Source organism: Phragmites australis, chromosome 15 (genome assembly GCF_958298935.1).
Source record: "Phragmites australis chromosome 15, lpPhrAust1.1, whole genome shotgun sequence".
NCBI lineage: Eukaryota > Viridiplantae > Streptophyta > Magnoliopsida > Poales > Poaceae > Phragmites > Phragmites australis.
This window is the reverse complement of record NC_084935.1, coordinates 11,624,637-11,647,375: the sequence shown is the minus strand read 5'-3', so window position 1 is coordinate 11,647,375 and position 22,739 is coordinate 11,624,637. Positions and strand designations below refer to the sequence as shown.

Genomic DNA, 22,739 nt, shown 5'->3' with positions numbered 1-22,739 from the left:
TGCCTTGTATTATCTTTTAGACTCATACGTGGCGGATCCTCCGAAGATGTGTGCCAAACTTTGGTTAGGCTCGTGGAACTTGGGCTCGTCACCTTTAGCGTCTGGCTTACCCTGTTTGCTGTGGTGCTTGACAACGATGGCTTTAAGCTTTTCTTTGACCTTCTTTTTGAGGACGTAGCATTTGTCAAAGTCATGCTAATTGGTCTGATGAATGAGACACCACTTCTTGCCACCTCGACTTAGGCTTTTACTATCCCTGGTGTTGTGCAACTTACTCCTATTGACCGCGGCTACGGTCGTGTCTCGACCCTTGTGCTTGTCACCAGGCTTGCTCTTCTTCCCCTCGTACTTTGAAGACTCGGGATTGTACTTGCTAGGCTAAGGGTTTTTGGCATGTGCCTAAGATTCAACTTTCTTTGCAGATTTGCCGGGCAACTCAAAGAGCTTCTTGACTGTCTGGATCTTCCGGTTAGCAAGCTTCCTGGCCAGATCTGTGTTCTTGACGCCTCTCTTGAAGGCGATGATGAACGATTCGTTGGAAATATCCGGGATCGTGTTTCGCCTATCACTGAATTATTGGATGAAGTCTCAGAGGGACTCTTCCTTTCCTTGGTTCAGTTGATGGAGATTGTTCTGCGTTCCTGGGCGCTCAAAAGTACCTTGGAAGTTGTCTATGAACTGAGCCTTCAACTCGGCCCATGATCGGATCGAGTTGGGAGGCAGGTTCAACAACCAAGACCTTGCCGGTCTATCAAGCACGGTTAGCACGTAATTGGCCATTACCTTTTTATCGCCACCCGCTGCTCAGATAATGGTGGTATAGATCTGCAACCAATCATTGGGGTTGAGCTTCCCGTCATACTTCTGGATCAAGCCCGCCTTGAACTTCTCAGGCCACCGTATCGAGCAAAGCTTTGGGACAAAGGCTTCGCAACCTCCGTCAAATTCCTCAGGAGGCGGAGGAGGACTATCATGCTTGTCCCTTCGAACAGGGGAGTCACGTCAACCATTCTGTCCTATAGATTTAAGATCGTTGTAGCGTCGATCATCCTCCGTTCCTCACGACTATTATCGATAACCTCCTGTAAGTCACGTCGATTATGAGGGATGAGGTTTGTTAGGTCGCCCTAATTTCTGCGCTCATGGACGGGGCAGTTGTAGTTCGACCTGCAAGGCTGTACTCGGGGTCAACCTCCCGAGCTACCTGCTTGTGACCCTTCTACTCAAGAGCGTCCGCGTCCGTGGCTCCTCAAACTAGCACCTTGCTGGCTGGGGGACCTATAGGCGCCGGGATTGTTCGATCGAGCAACTTTGATCTAAGTCGTATCGAATAGGATCCTAACCTGATTAACCATAGGGGTTAAAGGATTCGTCGGATCTAACTCCGAAAAAGATCTCAGAATCAGATGGGCTCTCTGGACATTAGCATCTAGAGTGTTAAAAATGTCACTACCGAGGCTCGACTGCGGTCGAGCCGATGAAGCCTCGTGATGGCTGCCCTGAGGGAATTAGTTCCTCGATCTCGGGACTGGTGCTGGGGGAGGCATGCCTACTGGAAGCTGTTGTTGAAGACCAGGAGGCGCCAGTCTTCCTACGGTTCATCGATGATTGATGGTACTAGGAGCATATAGAGCTCCGACTGTAGATGTCCCCAATGGTATACCTCCAACGTTGCTGGCATTGGCGATCACCGCTGCTAGATCCTCGGGGATTGACGTGCTATTATTCACAATGACGTTTGGATCTACCGCCATCGGATCGACAGGTGGGACCTCGGTTCCTCTAGTCATAAACACGAATCGATCTGTTTGGCTGCTCTGGATGTCGACGGAGCCATCGTCACCACTTGCTACGTTGTCGGTGTCCATGAATTGCAGAGCATTGGGCTCCTTGGGATCCCATTCAAGGTGTCCCACCTCACGGTACACGTCCAATAGGACGGACTCGAGAATATCTATGTGGATCAGTCCACTCTGATCATCCCAGCGAAAAACCATAATTTCGAACGTGATCTCCGATCCAGTCGGAGGCGATTTGAGAGCGATCGCTGGTGACTTGAAGCGGTCTTAGAAGCCGATGTCGGAGAATCTAGTGCGAATATGCACTCGAGACATAGTCGATCCTAAAAAGTAGAAGACCCCTAACTGGCATGCCAACTATCAAGGGTTTTCCCTGACAATATGTCCGTAAGAATAACGGGGTTGTCTTCATGATCCAATAATCGAACAAGAGACGAGGTACATGTGATATATACAGGTTTGGGCCCCCGATTGTAGTAATACCCTACATTCTATATGGTTGATGATATATCTGTATTCACTCGAGTACAGATAATATGTCTAGATCTATTATAAGGAGTAGATGAGATCTAAACTAGACTAATGACGAAGTCGTCGGGTATTTCCTGTGGCCCTAGTGCTTCTGTTGAGTTGCAGATGAGTTGTGTTTCTCTAGAAAAAGAGTCTCCCTTCGGGTCTGGGTCTCCACCTTATATAGAGGTCTTGTACCACCTCCTATCTCGTCGTAGTCGATAGAGAGTCTTTTATCTTATCTACCAAAAAATGTAAGATAAATTCAGTTGGGATACTAGTTATTCTCAAGTTAGGTAATCAATCAAGATCTTCCTAGTATGCGCCTTCTGAATCTCCGGAGTATCAGGTACTGTAAATCCAGTTCCGTAATATCCAGAGTTGTTAAAGATACACACGGCATACCTTATCCGTATATGATATACTCTTTATGCATATATGCCTCATAGTTGGATATTCAACAATTTCCTTCATGTGCATCATCGGTATTTTTGTTTTTTAATTATTATTTTTCTATGAAATTTTTTAACCATCCGGCATAATATTATAGATTTTACATGTGTGAAACACGTGCGTGTTTGTTAGTTAGATTAGATTGACCACTTTATCGTGCTTAATTACGTGATGGAGCAGATCGTATTTGAGTTGCATATGTTTGTATATATCGTCCTTGCTCGTTTTTTTGAGTATCTCCATGTCATCGGAGATAAACTGCTCTAGCCCGTCCGATGCCATCGGTGAAGGCTTGGAGCTCTTCCGGCGCTCTGTAGACCGTAGACGTCGTCAAGGTGGACGATGAGGGAGCCCATCTATGTTTATTTTGACGAAATTTCGTCCGATTAGGTGCGCAATTAGATTAGGGCAGTGAGGAATTTATGGGGCTTCCCCTCCAGCTGCGATTTGACGAGGGTTCCAAACATAAACGCCGATGTCTCAGCAATAGAACTTAATTTCTTGAATAAGCGTTTTGGTAACGCCCGCATTTTAGCATTACCAAATTTTAACAAGGCTCATGTGGGTACTAAACTAAACAGCTCCTTAAGTCCACTCTCAATGCAAATTTTTTAATATTAATTAAATGTCCGCTTAAATAAAAAGATGATGTGGTAAGCAAATTAAATATACGAGGGAATAAACTTATTTTTTATAGAAAAAATTATCTCTTTGAGAAATTCTAAATAATTGTGAGACAATGAATTATCTTATTTTTTTAAAAAAACTAAAAACACACATGCATACATTACGAGCTTATTTCTCAAGAGCAATTTCCTATCATCTCTCCTCTTAGACATTATCAAACAAGGCATTAGGAATGACCTAAACTGCTGACCCGCAATCAGGAGCGCGACGTGGTTTGGGGCGACTCACTCCGAAAGTCTTTTTTTTTCTTTTTTTAATTACCTGCCATGTCATTGTGGACACATCAACATCTAATTAGCAAAATCACTGACATGTAATCGAAAACCACTGTTTTATTACTGAGAAGAATGTTATTTGGTGTTGCACTTGAGGGAGGAAAAACGATAGTTGAGGGAGACGAGGATTTTTTTCCTTCCACTAAGCGTGGTGCGGAAGCCGCCCGTAGCTGCACACCGAGCACAACATCCCGCTAAGGCCAACTCAGCTGATCCCTTAAATCGATCGGTATTCTTGTTTAGGCACTGTGCCCATAGAAAAGAGATCAGTAGCTGCTTCAGTAGCTACCGTATTTAGTGGTACAATGACACTACGTACTTTATATTTGAGGGCATACTCTATATTTGAGTGTCCTTTCTCTTTCTCTCATTATTGTTCATAGAGACTGACATGTAAATTTAGATTGAGTAGAAGAGTAATAGAAGGTAGAAAATAGAGTAGTTGCTGGAGATATAAAAAATAAAAGATACTATAATAATATTAAAGAATATTATAATAGTATTTTAGGGAATAAATTTTTAAAGATCTGTCTTAGAGCATCTCTAATAATGGAGGTATCCAGTGCTACAGTATCCCGCAAAGTACTGCAGCACTGAAAATTCATCTCCAGCAGATTCCCTATTCGGGCTACAGTATTGACAGTGGGTCCGAAGGGAGGAAAAGAGTAGTGAAAGTAGGAAATAGGGTACCTGTTGGAGATGAAACAAATAAGAGATGTTGTAATAGTGATAGGGGATGCTGTAATAGTATTTTTAGGATGAAATTTTAAGGTAGCTGCTGGAGATGACTTTACCTCACATCCATATCCGTTTGCACTCGCTACAGTGAACCACGTTTCGTTTGTGTCCCTGTAGCACCTGCTACAGGTTCTGCTAGAGCGTGTTTGCCGTCGCTCGGAGTCGGCATCAGCCCCTATAGCACCGGATACAGGTCGCTAGAGATGACCTAAGTTGGCATGTCAGCATCTAAACCCAAATCTGTCATTTTTATGTCTCTCAAACTTGTTCTTCAAATTTGTGGAGCCATTATATGACATCTAATATCGATGATAAAGTTTTCAAAAAAAATTAAGAACTTCTACACGTGATTTTTTCTGAAGTTTTCAAGTTTCCAGCTTTTGTCTAGTGGATATGCACCCATATACACCAGCCAAGTCTCAATCCAGAAACAGAACTCACAGGTTTTGCATACGGAAGAGCGCAAACACCTTTATCCAACCTCCTCCAGCACCTCTGCACCTGGGAGGGCAAACCCAATAGAGGCTTTTACAAATGTCCACGTGACAACCGAGAAATGATGATGCATCTCTAGGGTAGGGTAGGGTTTACAAATTCGTTTGAGGGTCACCCAGCGATTGGCAATTTCTAAAATTCACAAATATCACGAAAACAGCTCAAAATTTAGTGAGAATTCGGCCAAATTCACTTGATCAAATTTGTAAATCGGAGGCAAAAATTTGGCCGAATCGACATTTGGGAACCGCTCAAATTCAACCAAAAACTGACCGTATTTTTCACATTTCATTTGTGGTCAAAAACCGCTCGATTTCCTACGAAAACCGCTCGGTTTTCTCGAATTTCAGTAAAATTCAAGAAAAAAATAGCTCAATCTTGTAAAATCAATAACTAATTCATCTTAGCTTCAAATCAAGTGAAACAAATTTTGTTGGTTTTCTTGTAACATGATCTACATGATAAAAGTATTTATAGTCATAAAAAAAAGTTGTATATTTTCTGTGAGAAAATATATTTGCTAAACCTAGTTAAATGCATAGTTAATTCTTTGCTAATCCAAAAATAAAACCAATTTTTAAGTCTTCTGACATGATCCTACGTCTTTTAAAAATACATGAATTCAAGAAATAGTTATTGTAACATGCATGATTGTGTAAATGTGTTGCAACTAGATTAATTCATAACTCACCCATCAAACCTCCAAAATTAGTGAAACCCTTTTTATTAGTTTAATTATACTATAATTTATGTAGGAAAATTTTAATTAATGTGTTATTTCTTAACATGTTCACTTTATGCTTGTGAACTTTATAAAAATTATGGAGAAATTAATAAAACTCTAAATGAAGTGAAATCAATTTTAAAGATTCTTTTAAGATATGCCATAAAAAAAAGTGTTTACATGTTAAGCTTTTCCTTAACGTGATGTGTCAAATCATCATGTTCATATGGCCTCTTTCAGTATTTTTTTAAAATTTCATCTCCATGAAATATGATGCAAACGATATTATTTTTATTTTTTTTTCACAGAAGATCTTAGCGTTGTCTCTAGTATTTTTTGAATTTTTTGTGATTTTTTTATTTTTTAAATTTTTTGAATTCAAATTCAAAAACCGATCGAATTCAAAATGCGGTGCGGACCGAATGTAGTATAGTGCTTGAGTGTGTATATTAATGTAGCAATCTGGTGCTTACATCTCAAGTGTAATGTCGTGTGTGTCTTAAGGGAACAGGAGTATAAATCATTGACGCTTGTCATGGTCCGTCAACGTTTTGATGATCGGCCTCAAGAACTGCTTTTCGCCACGGTATCTGTTCAACAAACGGGGCACGCTATAATGATTATCACAAGTAAACAAAGCGAGCATATATTAATGTAGCAATCTGGTGCTTACATCTCAAGTGACGAGATGCTCAGGCACATGATGCCAATCGCCATGTGAATGGGAAGGGTCTGCTTGAACCTTGCTCTCTCCAGAAACATCCTCTCAGAGAAAGCTGTGGTCAATCCAGAAATTAGCAAAATGCCCCAGCCTGCTGGCAAGCAACGCCGGAAGGAGAATGAGCCCTGTAAACAATGTCATCAGGTATTAACTTTTGTTAAATAACTTACATTCTAGAGAAATCCCAATGTGAATCATGAACAAAACTATACCTTGAAATAGTCTTTGATAAAAACTGCAGAATACGTAATTCGTAGTAACATATCTTAACAGACAATCAAGGTACAAATGAAATTGCTCAGGGAAAAATGCTTTAGAGAAAAATTAGAATGGTAGAACATAGAGTGATTAATCAAAGGATACTGATGGAATTTGCAGCAATTAACCCAACAGCTCCAGCAGATTTAATCAGAACAATATTTAGAACGATATAAATCGCCGAGAAGAGAAGCAATATATCATTTGACTTCTTAAGCTGGTCTTCATTTGCAACAGCATGAAGAAAAGCTTCAGATGTGCCTGAAAACACAAAAGAACATAATCAACCTAATTTCATCAGCTCAACCAGAAGCATTTATGATAATTTATGTTCAGATCATCCAGTTCTTGACTATAAAAATGCATAATGTAGGCTAATTTACACATTTGTAACAGTGACCATGTAACCCAGTAATAGCTAACATATAAATAGGGAAAAATGCAAAAAAAACCCCAAAAGTCACTTGGATTGTGACTTTCCCCCCCAAAAGTTGTTTTGTTGCAAAAAAACCCCCCAAAGGTTTGGTTTTGTTGCAAAAACACCCCCAAAAATTCAAACAAATTTAAAACAAATCACAAAAAATTCTAAAAAAAACTAGAGACAAAGACCTTTTGTGAAATTTGTTTTCAAAAATAATATCCTTTGCATCATATTTCATGGAGAGTAAGTTTGAGAAAAAAAGAAAAACGTGCAGCGCATTTATTAATTCGAGTTAAATGCATAGTTAATTATTTACTAATCCAAAAATCATGAAACAAATTATTTTAGTCTTCTTACATGATCCTCTATCTTCTAAAAATACATGAAATCTTGCAATAGTTATTGTAATGTGCAGAATTGAGTAAATATGTTGCAGATAGATTAATTCATAACTAAATCCATAACACCTCCAAAATTAGTGAAATCACTTTTATTAGTTTACTTAAACAATTATTTGTGTAGGAAAAATAATGGTAGACATGAAAAAGTTAAAATAACATGAGTTAATAAATGAGCTACACATTTTTCTTTTTTTTTCAAACTTCCTCTCCATGAAATATGATGCAAAGGATATTATTTTTTAAAACAAATTTCACAGAAGGTCTTAGAATTTTCTCTAGTTTTTTTTAGAATTTTTTTTGTGATTTTTTTATTTTTTTGAATTTTTGGGGGGTTTTTTACAACAAAGTCAAACTTTTAGGGGGGGGGGGGGTTGCAACAAAACTTTTGGGGGGGAAAGTCAAAATCCAAGTGACTTTTGAGGGGGTTTTTGCATTTTTCCCTATCAAATACGACACCAGCAACAGTGTATGCTTCTTGCTTGCACAGTAAAATAATCCAAAAGGGTCATATCTTGTTAAGTCAATACATATTAATATACTATAGTGGGATTTTCATTCAGGTTTAGAATTTTTTTAGCTTTATTGTTCTGCTGGAATGAGCTGTTGGGAACAAGACAGCTTCAAAAAGTTAGAGATGATGTCCTGTTAGTTGGATTGTTTAGAAAACTAATCATTTAGTTAGAGACAATAGTTGCAGCTGCTGTCCCAAGGAATTGGCTAGACATAGCCCTCGCCTAACACAGCATCGGAGCACTGAGCCAATGTAGTCCGAGCCCATCAACAGCAGCAATGGAACAAGAGGACATGGAGAAGAAACATGCCTAGGGGCGAAGGCAGAAAAGGACATTTCATCTCTACTGACGAAGCGAAGAATATGATTAGGCGATTGGATGATGACTGAGCAAGCATGCATAGCATCATATGGCAGCCAGCTGACCACTTTGACCCAAAATGCAAACCGCATGCAATAACAGAGGGACCAAATGGGTCATTAAACTGCTATCTACCTACTGTTCTATATGCATCAAAACTGAGACAAGATTTAACAACACAAGTAAAGGCAAGGTTTAACTGTTAAGCCAAGGGTAAAAAGTTATACATGTCAAATAGACTACTTTATGAAATATATAATAGAACCATGACATAGAAACTAAGTAGATGCAATAAATACAAACCGTTCATTGCTAAGCTGATGATATAAAAACAATAGTAACGAAGGATAACTGAAGCTTCTCCATCACTGCGGATTTCCCCATAGAGTAGTTTTAGAAGGGTATATGAATAACTTGGACCAAATGAAATGACCACTAAACCTGCACAGTTAGATGATGATTATATTCAGTGATTGTGGAGCTCTCAAAGGAAAACAAGGACAATGCAGTTGATAACAAGTTAACAACTAAATTATGATTTTTATGAAGAATGCATGTGATCCAATTGATTGTTTCATACACAATATAAGGAGTGAGAGTAAATTAATGATTGAATACAAACATAATAGCATCAAAATGTGTACCTATTAGCATAATAAGCTTTAGAGCCCCAAGCAAAGAACCTTCAAGACTGGATATATTTTGAGGGGTTTCTCCTGTGGATAAAGTTCTATTATTAGCTCATACAGGGAAATATAAGTCAAAAAATATGCTAACAACAGACTGTCCAAGTAAGTTTTGTTAGAATCAAAGAGATGCTCAGTAGGCAAAGGTTTATAGAGGGCCTTCTCCAGATCAGAATCCCATTCCAATAATGTGAGTGTGTAAAGTTCAATCAATCAAGCCAAAAGGATGAGGTAAACAGTTATAACTTAGCCAGCATGAAAATTCAAATGAACAAGAAAAAACCTGCCAATCGGGCAAAGGTAGCATAGGAACTCTCCTCAAATGGCAGGAAAACTATCCTAACAACCAGACTCCCTGAAAAAAAAAAAAGAAGAAGATGAATAACATAAACTAGTTTGATTCACTGCAACAATAGCAGATAAAAGTACATGAAACAGAAGACTGTCGGCATACATGCCTATTTTATCCACAAGACCGTAGGCAGCCTGGTTGTATGGAGTATCAAACCATACAAGGACAAATTTTTCGCCTTCTTGGAGGATCAACTTCCTGAAAGTCTGGCCTGTAAACAACATGCACATGTGCAATAGCTGTTTATCATAGTCCATCAGGGTTGAAAACCTGACAATAGGCGTGTTTTGGCATCAACGAACGAACGGAACTAAACTTGTGATGAATGAAATCTAATGAGACATTAAAAAAGTGTAGAGACAGATATAGAATCAACCTTACTGGAAGGAGATCAAAAGTTTTAGTATCAGTAAATATAAGAAAATATGCCCAATATCCAATGAATATGCAGGATGCATAGACAACCTGAGACAAAGAAAATATAACCAGCTTCTCCTGCAAAAGAAAACATTAATTAGCACTGTATTGATCATGGTGAGCATAAAATGATGTGTTGACAAAAGTTACGTGGAGAATATATTAAATGATCATACGATGCACTATTTTATAATTTTTGTCCTGCAAAGCTCTGTAACCTCTGTTAGTTTCTACGATGAACTTATGATACAGTCGTAGTTCATAATAAGAGTACAACATGCAAAGTAGAATAGGAAGACAATAGAGTAAAAGGCTCATGTGCTATTACCACTTTAATATGTCCTTTTATGAAGATGAAAGTTGTTAGACAACGTAGGATGGAAGCTGCTGGTTCAGTATAAACTCTTATTTTATAGTATTTCTTTTTCTGGAAAAGAATATACAATGGTTCCGCCAGTAACTCGAGCATACATGCAAATCCTGCCATTTTTATCAAATAAATATATTAGCTTTTAAAAACAGGAAAGTGGACAGAAGATAAACAAATAAGGCAATCAAGTATAGGCATAACAGAAAACAGTGTGAAAGGAAAATGCCCACAGTAGAGCATGTTCAAATCCTATTCCAATCCAACAAAATAAAAGAAATAATCAAGCTATACATATCGTTTCCTAGGTAAGAATGTGGTATAAAGTAAAGGAAGCATCACTTCCAGATGATACATATAGCTGCATGCAAACAGAAAACCTCATCGTTGTTTTGTTTATCAATAGCCAGGTGTTCAACATTTGCATGAAAGGTCTAGTCTCAAGCTCTAATCAACTAACAGGTTCATTTGCATCAGAGAATTTATCCTGGGGGGAATATCGACTATCATACTCAGTATAATATATAAACGTGGCGAAGTACATAACAATCCGTAAGATAATTTAGTGCATGCAAGAAAATTTACCGATAATTAATGTAGCTTTTGCATAGGGATCAGATAACTTCAGTTTCTTTACACTCAACACAAATAGGCTGCCAATAGAAGTAACTAAGATGCCAAATGGAATGACCATCCAAGCTACCCTTAGTGTCTCTTCGTCAGTTAATGCATCACCACTGTAACATAAGTATTGAGTCATCATTTCAAGGGTGTACACTAAGACAGCGCTGTTTAGAACGAAAACTAAAATCCAGATTAAGTTTTCCTGAAATTACAACACAGAACTGAGAAACTCTTCAATAGTGCATACAAACTAGAAACAACTGAGCAGAGGAGCCAGTGATGTGTGCATCATTTTGCCAATGTGATGGGATGTCAAACTCGTGATTGTGCAATTTGGAAAGTAAGAAAATTACGTTAGCGATTTATGTCAAACTATCTGACCCCCTCCCCCGCACCTCCCCTACCATGTACCTCACTTCAAATTGATAACGATGTCCCATGAAAGTATGAAATAATGATGTAGAGCTTGCTCTTTTGGTTGGAGATGGAGGGATAAGGAAAGAAAATGAGTTTAAGATACAGTAATAACCTGGTACTTTAGACCCTCCTATGTAAGTTTGCAGGTCAATTGTGAATTTAACCTAATTCTATGTTGCCATTTCCATTTCTCTTAAACTTTTAAAAGACAAAATATATAGCAACTAACTAAGGGAACATTTTCTTTGATTCCCCTCTCTTGTCTCCCTTTATTTCTTTTCATCATCCCTAAAATACACTATCAAACAAACTCCAATTTTCTTCCCCATACTTCCTCTCCACCCAGACTGAGCACACCCGAGCACAAAAAGAGGTCAAGTTTGTCACATAAGAACAAAACAATGCTTCTATTCTAATAATAATCAGACAGCCATATATATCTATACTATGTACAGAGTTAATACAAGATATTTACAAGGACATTTGCAGCATCTATATTAAGTGGCTAATTGTGACAAGTGAAAAATCCTGCAGTTGATATGTGACACACATTGTATATAATTGACGTACTGTTGCTTAATCATAGTAAAGATGAAATATACAAATATGGTCTGTTGAATCTAAAGTGATGCTTAGATTTCATATATAAGTTCATTTTTGTACCTCTGCGAATCACTACGCAAGCATGCACGCCGAAACCCCTCCCGGCTTAAAAATAAGATGCTGTTGATAAAAAGAGGAAGCTGTAATGCGTACGCCTGCCATACAAATGTAAATAAATAAGTAGAAGCATTCATAAACATAGAAGTGTCATTGCTTGAGACATTGATATGGTCAATATATTCTAGCTCCGAATCATTGACATCCTTGGTAGCTACTGAACACTAGATGAAGAAAATACCATGACAGTTTGCTTTAAACCACCCAAGTGAGACATGATAATTAAATCACTCCCCACAGACCAAAAGGCAGTCTTTTTTTTCGTTATGTTAGCACTTGCGACTAATTCAAGGTTTCCAATGAAATCGCCACTTGATTACTACCCTATCCAGAAGGAAAGGTCAATGATCTGAACCAAACTGTTCTTCAAAATAGCATGGTTATTCAATGTACACCAAATGATAAGACTCCATAACACCTGCCTAGTTGGGAGAAAATACACCTAAATAATGGCAAATACCATTAAACCTACATGCACAACTGAAATAAAACAAATGCAAATCCTCATGTATTTCTGTTCTGAGCAAACCACCAAGATTGTACTAATCTGTGACAAACCATATAAAATGGCACTGTTGAAGATTAAAAAAAACAAAAGTTGCAGTGGCATCAATTAGAATATACATGAAATCCAATGGCATACAATTCCCCTGAGACGACACACACTACCAGTGGAACATCACTTCTCCACTGATCCCAAGCATCTGCTGAGGTAACACCCCAATGTTTCCACTACCAAACCAAATCGCACATATCCAGAATACATACATAACAACAAAAGGCGACTAAAACTTGGACAGGACGCACACTCTTTCTGGACTTGCTCGGGACAAAAGGCTTTGTTGTTGTTGAACACTAATTCCAGGCTCCACACGAGAACTACTAGGGCCACAATTTAGTTGTTTATGCACATTCCAACCCCAAAGCACAAAATTCCCAATGTGGGCGCTCCCACTGACGTGAGCAACAGAAATCGTAACCCATTGTAGTGAACTAGAAGAAAGAAGGTAGCAGGGGAGAGATGCGCACCGCGCAGTCGTCGGAGTTGAGCTGGCGCACGAACCAGATGTTGTACAAGAACGGGAGGATTCTCGAGAGGAACTGCGCCGCTATAACAAAGAGACACGCGCAACGAAAGGGCACCGAACATTAGATCCCAAAATCTATCTCAGCATCCACCAGTTGCCAGCCCTCGACCGACCGATCGAAGTGGAGAGGCGGGGCAGAGCGCGAGGCGCACTCACCGAAGTTGTACTTGAAGACGCCCATCACCGCGGCTGCCGCGGGGAGCGCCGCTGCGGCGGCCTCCCCGGTCTCGGCGAGGAGCGCCGCATCCATCTCTCGCGCCGGCTTCGTCGTCGGTTGCTGAGCGTCCCACCCCGCCCTTCCGCTCGGTGCCTCGTGCGGACGGAGGAGTCGGGGCCAGCAGTGGCAGGAAGTCGCGGCCGGCGGCGAGGAGGTCGGCGGAGCAGGGGCGCGAGCCACCTTAGCCCTGTCCCTCCCTCTGCGATCCGAAGCCGGCAATGTTTTGCAACCGGTTTGTCCAGGGGCGTTAGATAATTTTAAGTGAAATCCACATCGAAAAAATTGCAACATACAACTGTATTGGCACAAGATAAGGTACATTCTTCTAATATAGGCTGTCGAGTAGCAATGTATCTAGAATTTTAGATAAGAGTAGTTTAATTTAACATAATTTAACATACCAATTGTGCTATAGTATTAAAGTTATAGTAAAATTTAAGAACTGGTGTAAATCTTAAAGTGATTCATAAATCACCGTACCACCCTGCTAGATATATCACTGCCATCGAGTTTGATGCTTTTATTAAAGTTAGTAGCATTAATAATTTTAGAGAGAAACGAACCACAAATGAGTTGACAACTAGTATCCTAGCAAATTAAATTATTACTCCTTCGATCATAAATATATAATGTTTTGGATAATATCCGATCAAACTTTTAAACTTTGATCATCAATAATTTTTTAAATATTTAGTTTCATTACATAGAAATTATATGCACGGATTTATCTTGAAATTTTTAAATATATTCGAGTTAAAAATAGAGGTCGATGTTACACATAAAAAACTATGTGATGTCTAAAACATTGGAGTATTTTTTATTGGAGGAAATATGTCTAGAACATAGTGTGACAAAATAAGCAGAGATTGTGATGGGCAAAGGGAGGCAACAACCCATAGTCTTGAGCGAATGGTGGCAATACTGGCAAACAGGAAAGTCACATGTGTTAGAAAAAGGATGAAAATGATATGACTCATCCTTAATGTGTGCCTTGGCCAAAACTATGGTTTGTTAACCATATTGAGTTAAATATGTAATAGAAATGGGTTGTAAATCTTTTTTATTTAAATTACACCTGATGGCACTCAAAGTCGAGCCTCACGCCTAAGAGCACTCAAACTCTAAGACCTCTGTTTTGATATGAAATTCATACACCAACCATTTGATCTAAAAGATCAAGCAGATGAAGAAAGATTGGCAATTTAAGGATGACGTGCGTACACGCACCACACTCATACACCAATGAGTGTGTCTCCTACCACACGTCTACAAATAAAGCCATTAAAAACATACAAGTCAGTGTAAATCCTAGTAGGTGGAATCATACTCTCACGCCTCTGTCACCCCACTAAGAGTGGTTTATAGGTTGACAATTCACTGTTACATTAAAAATAAAATAGATTAATCATATGAAAAGTAAAGGAATGAAAGAGAATTACGAGAAAACTAAAAAAACATCTGACCCATAATTTTGCAAGTCCAAAAGATCTACGGCTGATATTCTTGATCCTTAGGATGAGCTTCATGAGCTAATAACAATATATTAACTTCAACTCAACAACTAATCTTACTTCAACATTACAGGTCTAATTCTTAAAGATTGGAAGGTGTAAAGAAACCAAAAGAACAGGCAAGGGCCTGCAAAATGAAGCAATTAGCAGGCTTACTGTGCTTCTCCAATACAATTCAAATGCCGAAATGAGTCCAGGCCCTAAATTGGAAAAAAATGAACTTTGTCCTACTCTTTTAAGTATTTCAATAAAACTTTGTGATATTAACTTAAATGCTCATGGCATTGCATATCCACCAGTCTAGACATTTGGTCATATGGGAAGTGTCAATCAGCCTCATTTTTTTATAGAAAAATGGGAAACTTGTAGGTAGCAGAATTAATGTAGACAAATGCAAAAAAAAAAAAAAGAGTTAGTGTAGATAAACAGTTCTCACTAGCACATAAATATAAGAGATAAATAGCAACACTCAGAACTGCTTCATTATGACTTCGCTCAACCATTAAATCCAATTGGCAGCCAATCTAATATGATACCAACCACAACAAAGCTAAGACAAATTGGAAGGAGCCTATTAAGAGTTACTACTGTGATCAAGATTAAATTTAGTTTCTTGTATTTTTGTCCAAAGAAAGATGAATGACAAATGAACATAAATATAGCCATTGGAGGTAAAAAAAACTTGAGATGCACGGGTCCAAGATTTATGCACATAAATTGAGAAATTAATTGTCTATTCTGCAAAACACAGATGTTCTTCGCCTATCTGCAAGATTTGATGAGAAACATATGCCATTTGTTATATACTAGACAATTGATGTTTTAATTTGGTCATTCTCAACTAGTTGCAATGATGATATGTATGTGGAAGACATGCAAAATTATGGTATTTATGTGGAAAGCAAAAAATACAAGCAATGGAACATTATATTCCAGAATTCACAATTTTTATCGTGAATATCAGCAGACAGATTTCTTACTATTCTTTAGACTATTGTTATTGTGGACATCTTGCTACATAGGCCCTCTGATGACCAATACCACAATACGCATATTAGCTTCGATATCTTCAATTACACCCTGTAGAAACACTTAGCCAGAGACAGGAGGAGGATGGCTGGGTGGGAGAGCTTATGGCACAATTATTAGGGAGAAGGACAGTGTACAATAGTGTAGAGGAAGAAGAAAGAGTCTTGTCCATCTCCTTGCTGACCCATCATGCAAAAGGTTCGCCGGTGACTAGTTTTGAACTACATTCATTATCAACGCTTGAATTGGAGCCCAAATCATGATCTTCACCAATTTGGATTTGGTTCTCTCGCGGAAGAGTCTCATCCTTTAGATGGTCCAAAAACAAGAGAGCTTGTGGGTAGCAGAATTAGTGTCGACAAATAAAACAGTTCTCACTAGAGCACAAACAAAAGGAGATTTTAGGAACATTCATAAGTACTTTATTATGACTTCGTTCAATCAGTAAAACCCAATTGGTAGCCTATCTAATATGATACCAACACCACATCGATAAGACAAATCGAAGAAGCCTATTGAGAGTTACTACCGAGAGGTAGATTACATTTAGTTTCTAATATTTTTGCCTGAAGAGAGATGAATCACAAATGAACACATATATAGCCATCGGAGGTTTATACTTGAGATGCACGTGTCCAAGATTTCTGCACACAAATTGAGTAGTTAATTACAACACATCATCTATTTTGCAAAATACAAATATTCTTCAGCCTATCTGCAAGATAAGATAAGAGACATCTGCCATTTGTTCTATACTAGAGAACTTCTATTTTCATTTGGCCAGCCTCGATTGGTTGCAATGATGATATTTTCGTGGAAGACATTGAAGATTATGGTATTTATGTGGAAAGCAAAAAAATACAAGCAATATTCCAGAATTCACGGTTTTATTCTAAATATCGGCACACAAATTTTACTATAATGATCTTTAAACTATTGTTATTATAGCAATCTTGCTACATAAACACTCGATGATCAATAGTATATAAGTTTTAAATTATTCAGTTATTATACCCTGTTGTAATACCTTTCTCTGACATAATAACCATGCCACCTCACACCTTCCTATAGTCTGTATGCTTACCTGAAGACATCGATTTTGCCATTCTCATTATTGTTTTATATAACGCAATACTAATCAAGTTTGTAAACAACATAGAGAAAGAGTAAACCTTATCTGCAACAATTGGAAACTACAATGCACAATATTGTCAATTACATGTACATCAAACAACAATCTCAAGACCAGATCGTAATCAAAACCTGCAGTCAGGCCTCAAACAATTGTACCAGCCTGATTGGCACCGAATTACTAAGATCCTGAGCCGTCTCCAAATGGGCTTCAACACGTCATGTATTCAACTTGGCGAATTAACCACTTCTGTTATTTGATGAATAATCATTTAAGATTGCCTAAATTCAGATCCAAGTGCATTAGATGGCTACAATTTAAGGCTTGCATGGCACAATTAGGAGGCTGCTCATCTCAGAAGAAAAAGACGCAGCTTTATGGCGAAGGAGGATTGGAACGCAAGCATGGCCATACAATTATAGACCATTAGTATAGCATATCAGCATTGCTAGTATGAATAATTTAATAATAACATTACAGCCACCACCATTATGTGGAATCAACACAACATGCTCATAGAGCTATCATAAGTTCGCAACTCATATTCAAAAACCTACATGGGAAAACATAACAAAGATAAAAGGATAAGTTTCAGTTTCACGATATTAGGCTAAAACATACGGCATACCATATCCTGTTACATCTATGAGTATCCTAATCATACCTACAAAACTTGCTCCTCAATGTGCGATGAACATTGCATTCCGCAGAAGGATATGCTTTTAAAACACTACAAATTTCCATGTATGCATTGCCACTTTGTGAGACGATGCTGGATAATCTCAGAGTCACTCGTTCAAGCATTGGTGCACATCTGAATAGTATTTTCAGTAAATCAACCTCGTGATCTTCTCCTATGAAGCCTTGGATTTCTACGTTTTTAAGTTCAGTCAAGGAGGTACTTTGACTTCTCCCAGTTGTTAGGCTGATCACAACGGCAATTTACGGAGCACACTTCAAGCTCCTAAAATAAAATTGAAGTAGAATGTATCATTGATGCTGCATAATGAGGACTGAATCCCAAGCATGTGACCGGGAAATTTGTTCAAATAATGTTCATATCAGACAAACAAAGGGGACATTACCTCATAGTTTCGTAGTTCGCCAACTTAAGCCTTTGTATAAAGGTGCAAAACCCAAGTAGGTGCAATACCATTGCGCCATAAACATGCCCTTATGTCCTTATATCCAGCTCCAAAACGGAAAAGTTGGTAAATAGGAATCGAGATATCTCTTTTCCAAAACCCTGGGCTGCACCTGCACCAAACCAAGTACCCTGCACAACAATTTGGAAGCATGTAGTGCAAATATGAAATCAATTTAGTCAGCACAAGAGGGAAATTGAGCAAGTGAGAAGACGCACATATGCCCGTATGTACAGCCACAGGACGAGGACGCGAGGGCGGTGCTGCAGCTGCAAACATGAACTTTCCCGGATGTTGCCAAGCTGGCTGTGCCCAAGGGTCTCTTGTGTCGTTAAGGTCAGGATATCAAGGTGCCATGTCACACCAAACCTATCAGTTGAGGACCCGCACGAGCACCTCCATGAGAGCTCTTCCACCAAGGGTGCCGAGAATGACAAGCTGAAGTCATTGTTGATACCATGGCTAGCATTAAACATCAACTTCTTAAGCACAGGGGCCATGATGTCAATACGCTGAAGCTCCGCAAAGGCATACACATCTAGCTTCTTGAGCTGAGCTCCCGATTGGTAAACCAAATGTAACACCCTGTGTTTAGCTTAAGGTATAATTGCAGAATTAGCTCCAAATTAAAAAATTTTTTAAGGACAACTAAATATGTGGGAACAGGTGCAGGGATGTGTATGTATACCCGTACATACACACTCATACATGTTGAAGGTGCTAAGTTTAGTAGATGTTCCAAGATTTATCAAGGCTAGTTAAAACATGAGCATTGCATTAGGTTGCTTAGCATGCATCAACGGTTTTACGGTTCTTGGGTGGGGGTTTGAATTGAATGCCTCTCAATCCAAACTCACTCTTAGATTCTGATCAGCTCCAATTCAAATCCAAATTCAAGGATTCCAACTATTACCAAAAGCTAGAGGACCAAATTAAGTCAACCTCAATTAAAATTGAAGTTGATCTTAATCCAAAGCCATATTGCAAATTCAAGTTCTCCAATGGAAGTTATTCCAATTCAATCCAACCCAATTCGCTTGAATCATACAATTCCAATTCTCAATTCAAATACAATTTGAATTCAAATACAATTGCATTAATACATATCAAAGTTCACAATTCAAAATACATCAGTTCCACAGATCACACCGATCTCTCTCTCATCAAATCTCATCCCTCTCTCTCCCCTATGGTCACCGACCAGCCCACCCCGAGCATCAGTCATCCGTGCCCGATCACCTCAATCAACTCACCGGCCACCACCTACTCCCTCTCTCCCCGTTCTCTCATGGCCGGCACCGTCCAACCCAGCCACCCATGCCCCTCCCTGTTCCGCCATGCCGGCCTGCCGGGGTCCCTCCGCCTACAAATGGCCCGGCACACTCGCCGGTGCCCTCTCTGCTCTCCATTTCCCCCCCTGCACGACCCCAGCACAAACACCACACACACCAGCATCACAGCCCTCCCCACGCCACGCAGAACCCACACCAACCAAACAACAGCCGGAACCACCGACCCGCCGTCGCCGTCCTTCACCGGTGAGCCCCTCTTCCATCACCCTTTGCCTCCCGGCGTGATGTCCGTCGCCGAGCTCTCGGCGTGCTGCCCGTCGCCGGGCTCCCGACCGTCGCCCCGTCGCGGAGCTTCCGGGCGCCGCCCCGCTGCCGCGCCTCGGACGTGCCGCCCAGCCGCAGGCCCGCCGCCCAGTGGCGTGCCGCTGTTGCCGCCGTCGCCGAGAACCCCGGGCGCCCTTCCTCCTTGCGCTGGCCCGACGCCATGGCTGCCCTGGCCGCCGCCACCGAGGGTCGCCGCCGGCTAACTCTCTCTCTTCCGCCGGCCAACCGCCGCTCCGCGCCGTCTCGCTGAGCTCGCTAGACTTGGGCCTCGTCGCCGGCGAGCTCCACCGGTGGATCCCCGCGGTCGGCTGTCTCTCTCCCCTCCGGCGCCGGTCTTCTTCTCCCCCTCGCCGGCTCTCCCTCTCCCTCGTTCTCCCCGGCTTTCTCTCTCTCTCTCTCTGGGAACCAACGCACGGAAAGGGGGGGGGGACCGGCCCCTTATCCTTATCCCCTGGCCGGATTGCCCCTGGGCAGTGGGCCCTTTTCCCCCGGGTAGGTGGCCGGTCCACAGCCCCTGGTCCACGGTGGACCGGCCGGGCGGCTTACCACCGGTCCATAGACCGAGTCTATGGCCTAGGGTCCACGGTGAACCCTCCCTTCACAGCTTCTTCGGTCCACAGAATTGCGAACCAAGTCCACGGAATAGTAGCATTATCTGATTTTTAGGATTTCCCTTCCAACAAATATTCCGAACGCCATAGCTCATCCATTTCAACTCCGATTTCGGCGATTCTTTCGCCGAAATTCATCTAAAATCGAGCTCCACACGTCTATCATGTTTTAATGCCTATTAGAGACTATTTGGTTTTTCGTTGGTGTTGTTTAATTCATCGCTAATCTAGCACGTTACTGATCGTAGTCGTAATTGCAGAACACCCAGAATTCTGCGAATTCTGCGCAGGAAGTGTCAAGAGCGAAGGAGATCCGGATTTTAACCAAGACTTCGAGGAAAACTCCAAAGAAGGCAAGTCCTATTTCCTTGATCATATTGAACCTATGTTTTCGAATAATATACATGATCAACTAAAATCGGACTTACTATCGCATGTGCTATATATTGCATTTTCTTTCAAACTACTTGTAGTAGTTAACCCTATCAACACTGCCATGCCATACATGTCATCATCCAGAATACATATCACCCTAGGAATACCTGTTGTTAAATATATTAACGATGGACGATGTCTTGATATCTAGCATGCTTAGGATTGAATACATCTCCTCGGAGATGTCGCTTTTAAAATACGTCTCCTCGGAGATATTGCTTTTAAAACACTTCTCTTCGGAGACAAGATTACTGTTATCAACAATAACTCATATACCATGATTCCTTGATGTCGGGTGGAACATGGAAGGTGATGTGTAAAAATGGGTGAAAACTGTCTTGGCGCGGGCAGGTAGAGTGGTCCTCCGTGAAGGATGCTCTCGGGGGCTTGAGTTACATGGTGGTATTCATTGCCCAGGAAGATGCCTAGCCCGGCCGCTTAAGGACCGAGTCTTGCGCCGTCATGCTTAGCCACCCCGTGCAACCATGCGTCCTGTATGGGCAGGACTGGACTTCTCCCTTCACCAGACTGGGTTGGGCATAATACCAGGAGGCTGAGAGCAACGAGCAGTCAAGTGACTATCCTGTCGGCTGTTTGGAGGTTTCAGGTACCGGCTTGGGCTTAAAAAGGGATGCTGGCCTTCGGAACATACAGCTCTGGTCCTTGACGTGCGTCGTGGAAAAGCCCGGCAGGGAAGGTGTTGGGAAGGTCTCGGTATGATTCGCTCCTCCGCTTGCAACGGATGGAGGCTGAGCATATCGCATGGGTAAAGCTGTACAACCTCTGCAGAGTGTAAACCTATTCGAATAGCCGTGTCCGCGGTTATGGATATGCGAAGGCATGGTCACGCTTGACTAGACTCAGGGTGCGTGTGTTTTGATGAGTGAGTGTGTGGACTAGATGTCCGTATGATGAAGCTCATGGCTTAACCCGCCAGAAGTTGCGTGATGCTAGAAGTGTACCAAGTGTGAAAAGGGACTGCGGAGTGAGGTGTAGCCCCTCCCAGGACCAAAAGCCCCAGATACAGCTCTCTACTGTTTTGAACTATTTCAACCGTTTTAATATTAATGGTAGATGAGGCAAAATGTATACTTGCATAAAACTGCTTTACGCTAAAACTAAAGCCGTGAAGCCTTATCCTTGAATTACCCCATATGCATCTATCAACATCTTGAAAGTAGTGTAGGGCTTGCTGAGTACCTTGAGTACTCATTCTTGCTATCATTCAGATGAAGAAACTGATCCTGACTTCGCTGGAGGTGAAGCCGGAAATGAAGAGTAGTTTCGCAAGTCGCGTCCGCACCCTTGCTGCTTGTGGCTTGGGCTTTTGCTTCTGCTGTGTACTTTTGCTGGCCGCTGGGCCAGTTTTGTAAAATTATAGTGGTTTGTAATCTTTTGTACTCTGTATCCATTATATCTATGTACGAAATTTGACTGTGATACTACGACTGTTATGCTGTGCGTATCAGCTACTTGATCCAGGGACTGATATTAGCGGCACAGGAGATCCCGGTAACTGGGGTCTTACAGGAGTGGTATCAGAGCCATGCTTGGCTGTAGGACGTAACCTTAGGATAGACTTGCCCGCGTTAGCTTATTTTCCAAAAAAAAAAAAAAAAAAAAAAACACTATTTTAGCAAAACTTTTCCATATTTACCCTTTTGTTCTGTTATCTTTAAAAATTTGTTATACTGGTTCTAAGTTGCTCCTTTTTCCTCGATAGATGGGGGACGAGGACTGGACGACAGTTCGTTGTGAGCAGGTGCGGTACTTCCCCAAGATGCTGTGGGAAGCCTGCATGCGCCTGGGGTACAACAAGCGCCCCGAGTACACTGGCCGCGAGTATGAGGAGTGTGGCTCCCAGATGTGTGAGGTGTACCTGCAGATGTTCGACTGTTCGAGAGACTCCAGCTTGCAGCCGTGGCGTGTCCACAGCATAGGCATCCGGTACGCCGACACCTACCAGCTAGCAGCCAGTCAGGCCCTTCAGCACCTTTGTGGGCTCCACGTGCAGGAGG

General features: G+C 40.9%; 1 protein-coding gene and 1 long non-coding RNA gene across 5 annotated transcripts; both read right to left on the bottom strand.

The window, feature by feature from the left end:
* Window positions 1-6,161: 6,161 nt before the first annotated feature.
* Window positions 6,162-13,465, bottom strand: LOC133893544 (uncharacterized). Of its 4 annotated transcripts, XM_062334589.1 has the most exons (15): window positions 13,270-13,465; window positions 13,182-13,233; window positions 12,967-13,046; window positions 11,881-11,975; window positions 10,762-10,913; window positions 10,138-10,289; window positions 9,769-9,887; window positions 9,495-9,662; window positions 9,324-9,391; window positions 8,999-9,070; window positions 8,658-8,795; window positions 6,766-6,921; window positions 6,615-6,667; window positions 6,355-6,527; window positions 6,162-6,271 (listed from the first exon to the last, which is right to left on the bottom strand). In XM_062334589.1, exons 1-15 carry the CDS (start codon window positions 13,273-13,275, stop codon window positions 6,202-6,204), a joined length of 1,554 nt encoding a protein of 517 aa, XP_062190573.1. In that variant the 5' UTR covers window positions 13,276-13,465; the 3' UTR covers window positions 6,162-6,201. The 4 variants fall into 4 exon arrangements, with proteins under 4 accessions (XP_062190573.1, XP_062190572.1, XP_062190575.1 ...); XM_062334588.1 differs by having other exon boundaries at window positions 13,182-13,465; XM_062334591.1 differs by lacking the exon at window positions 13,270-13,465 and having other exon boundaries at window positions 11,881-11,940.
* Window positions 13,466-17,334: 3,869 nt separating this feature from the next.
* LOC133892960 (uncharacterized) lies at window positions 17,335-18,477 on the bottom strand. The gene is made up of 3 exons (XR_009904423.1): window positions 18,278-18,477; window positions 18,000-18,190; window positions 17,335-17,878 (listed from the first exon to the last, which is right to left on the bottom strand). It is a non-coding gene; the product is annotated as an uncharacterized LOC133892960 (long non-coding RNA).
* Between the last annotated feature and the right edge of the window lie 4,262 nt (window positions 18,478-22,739).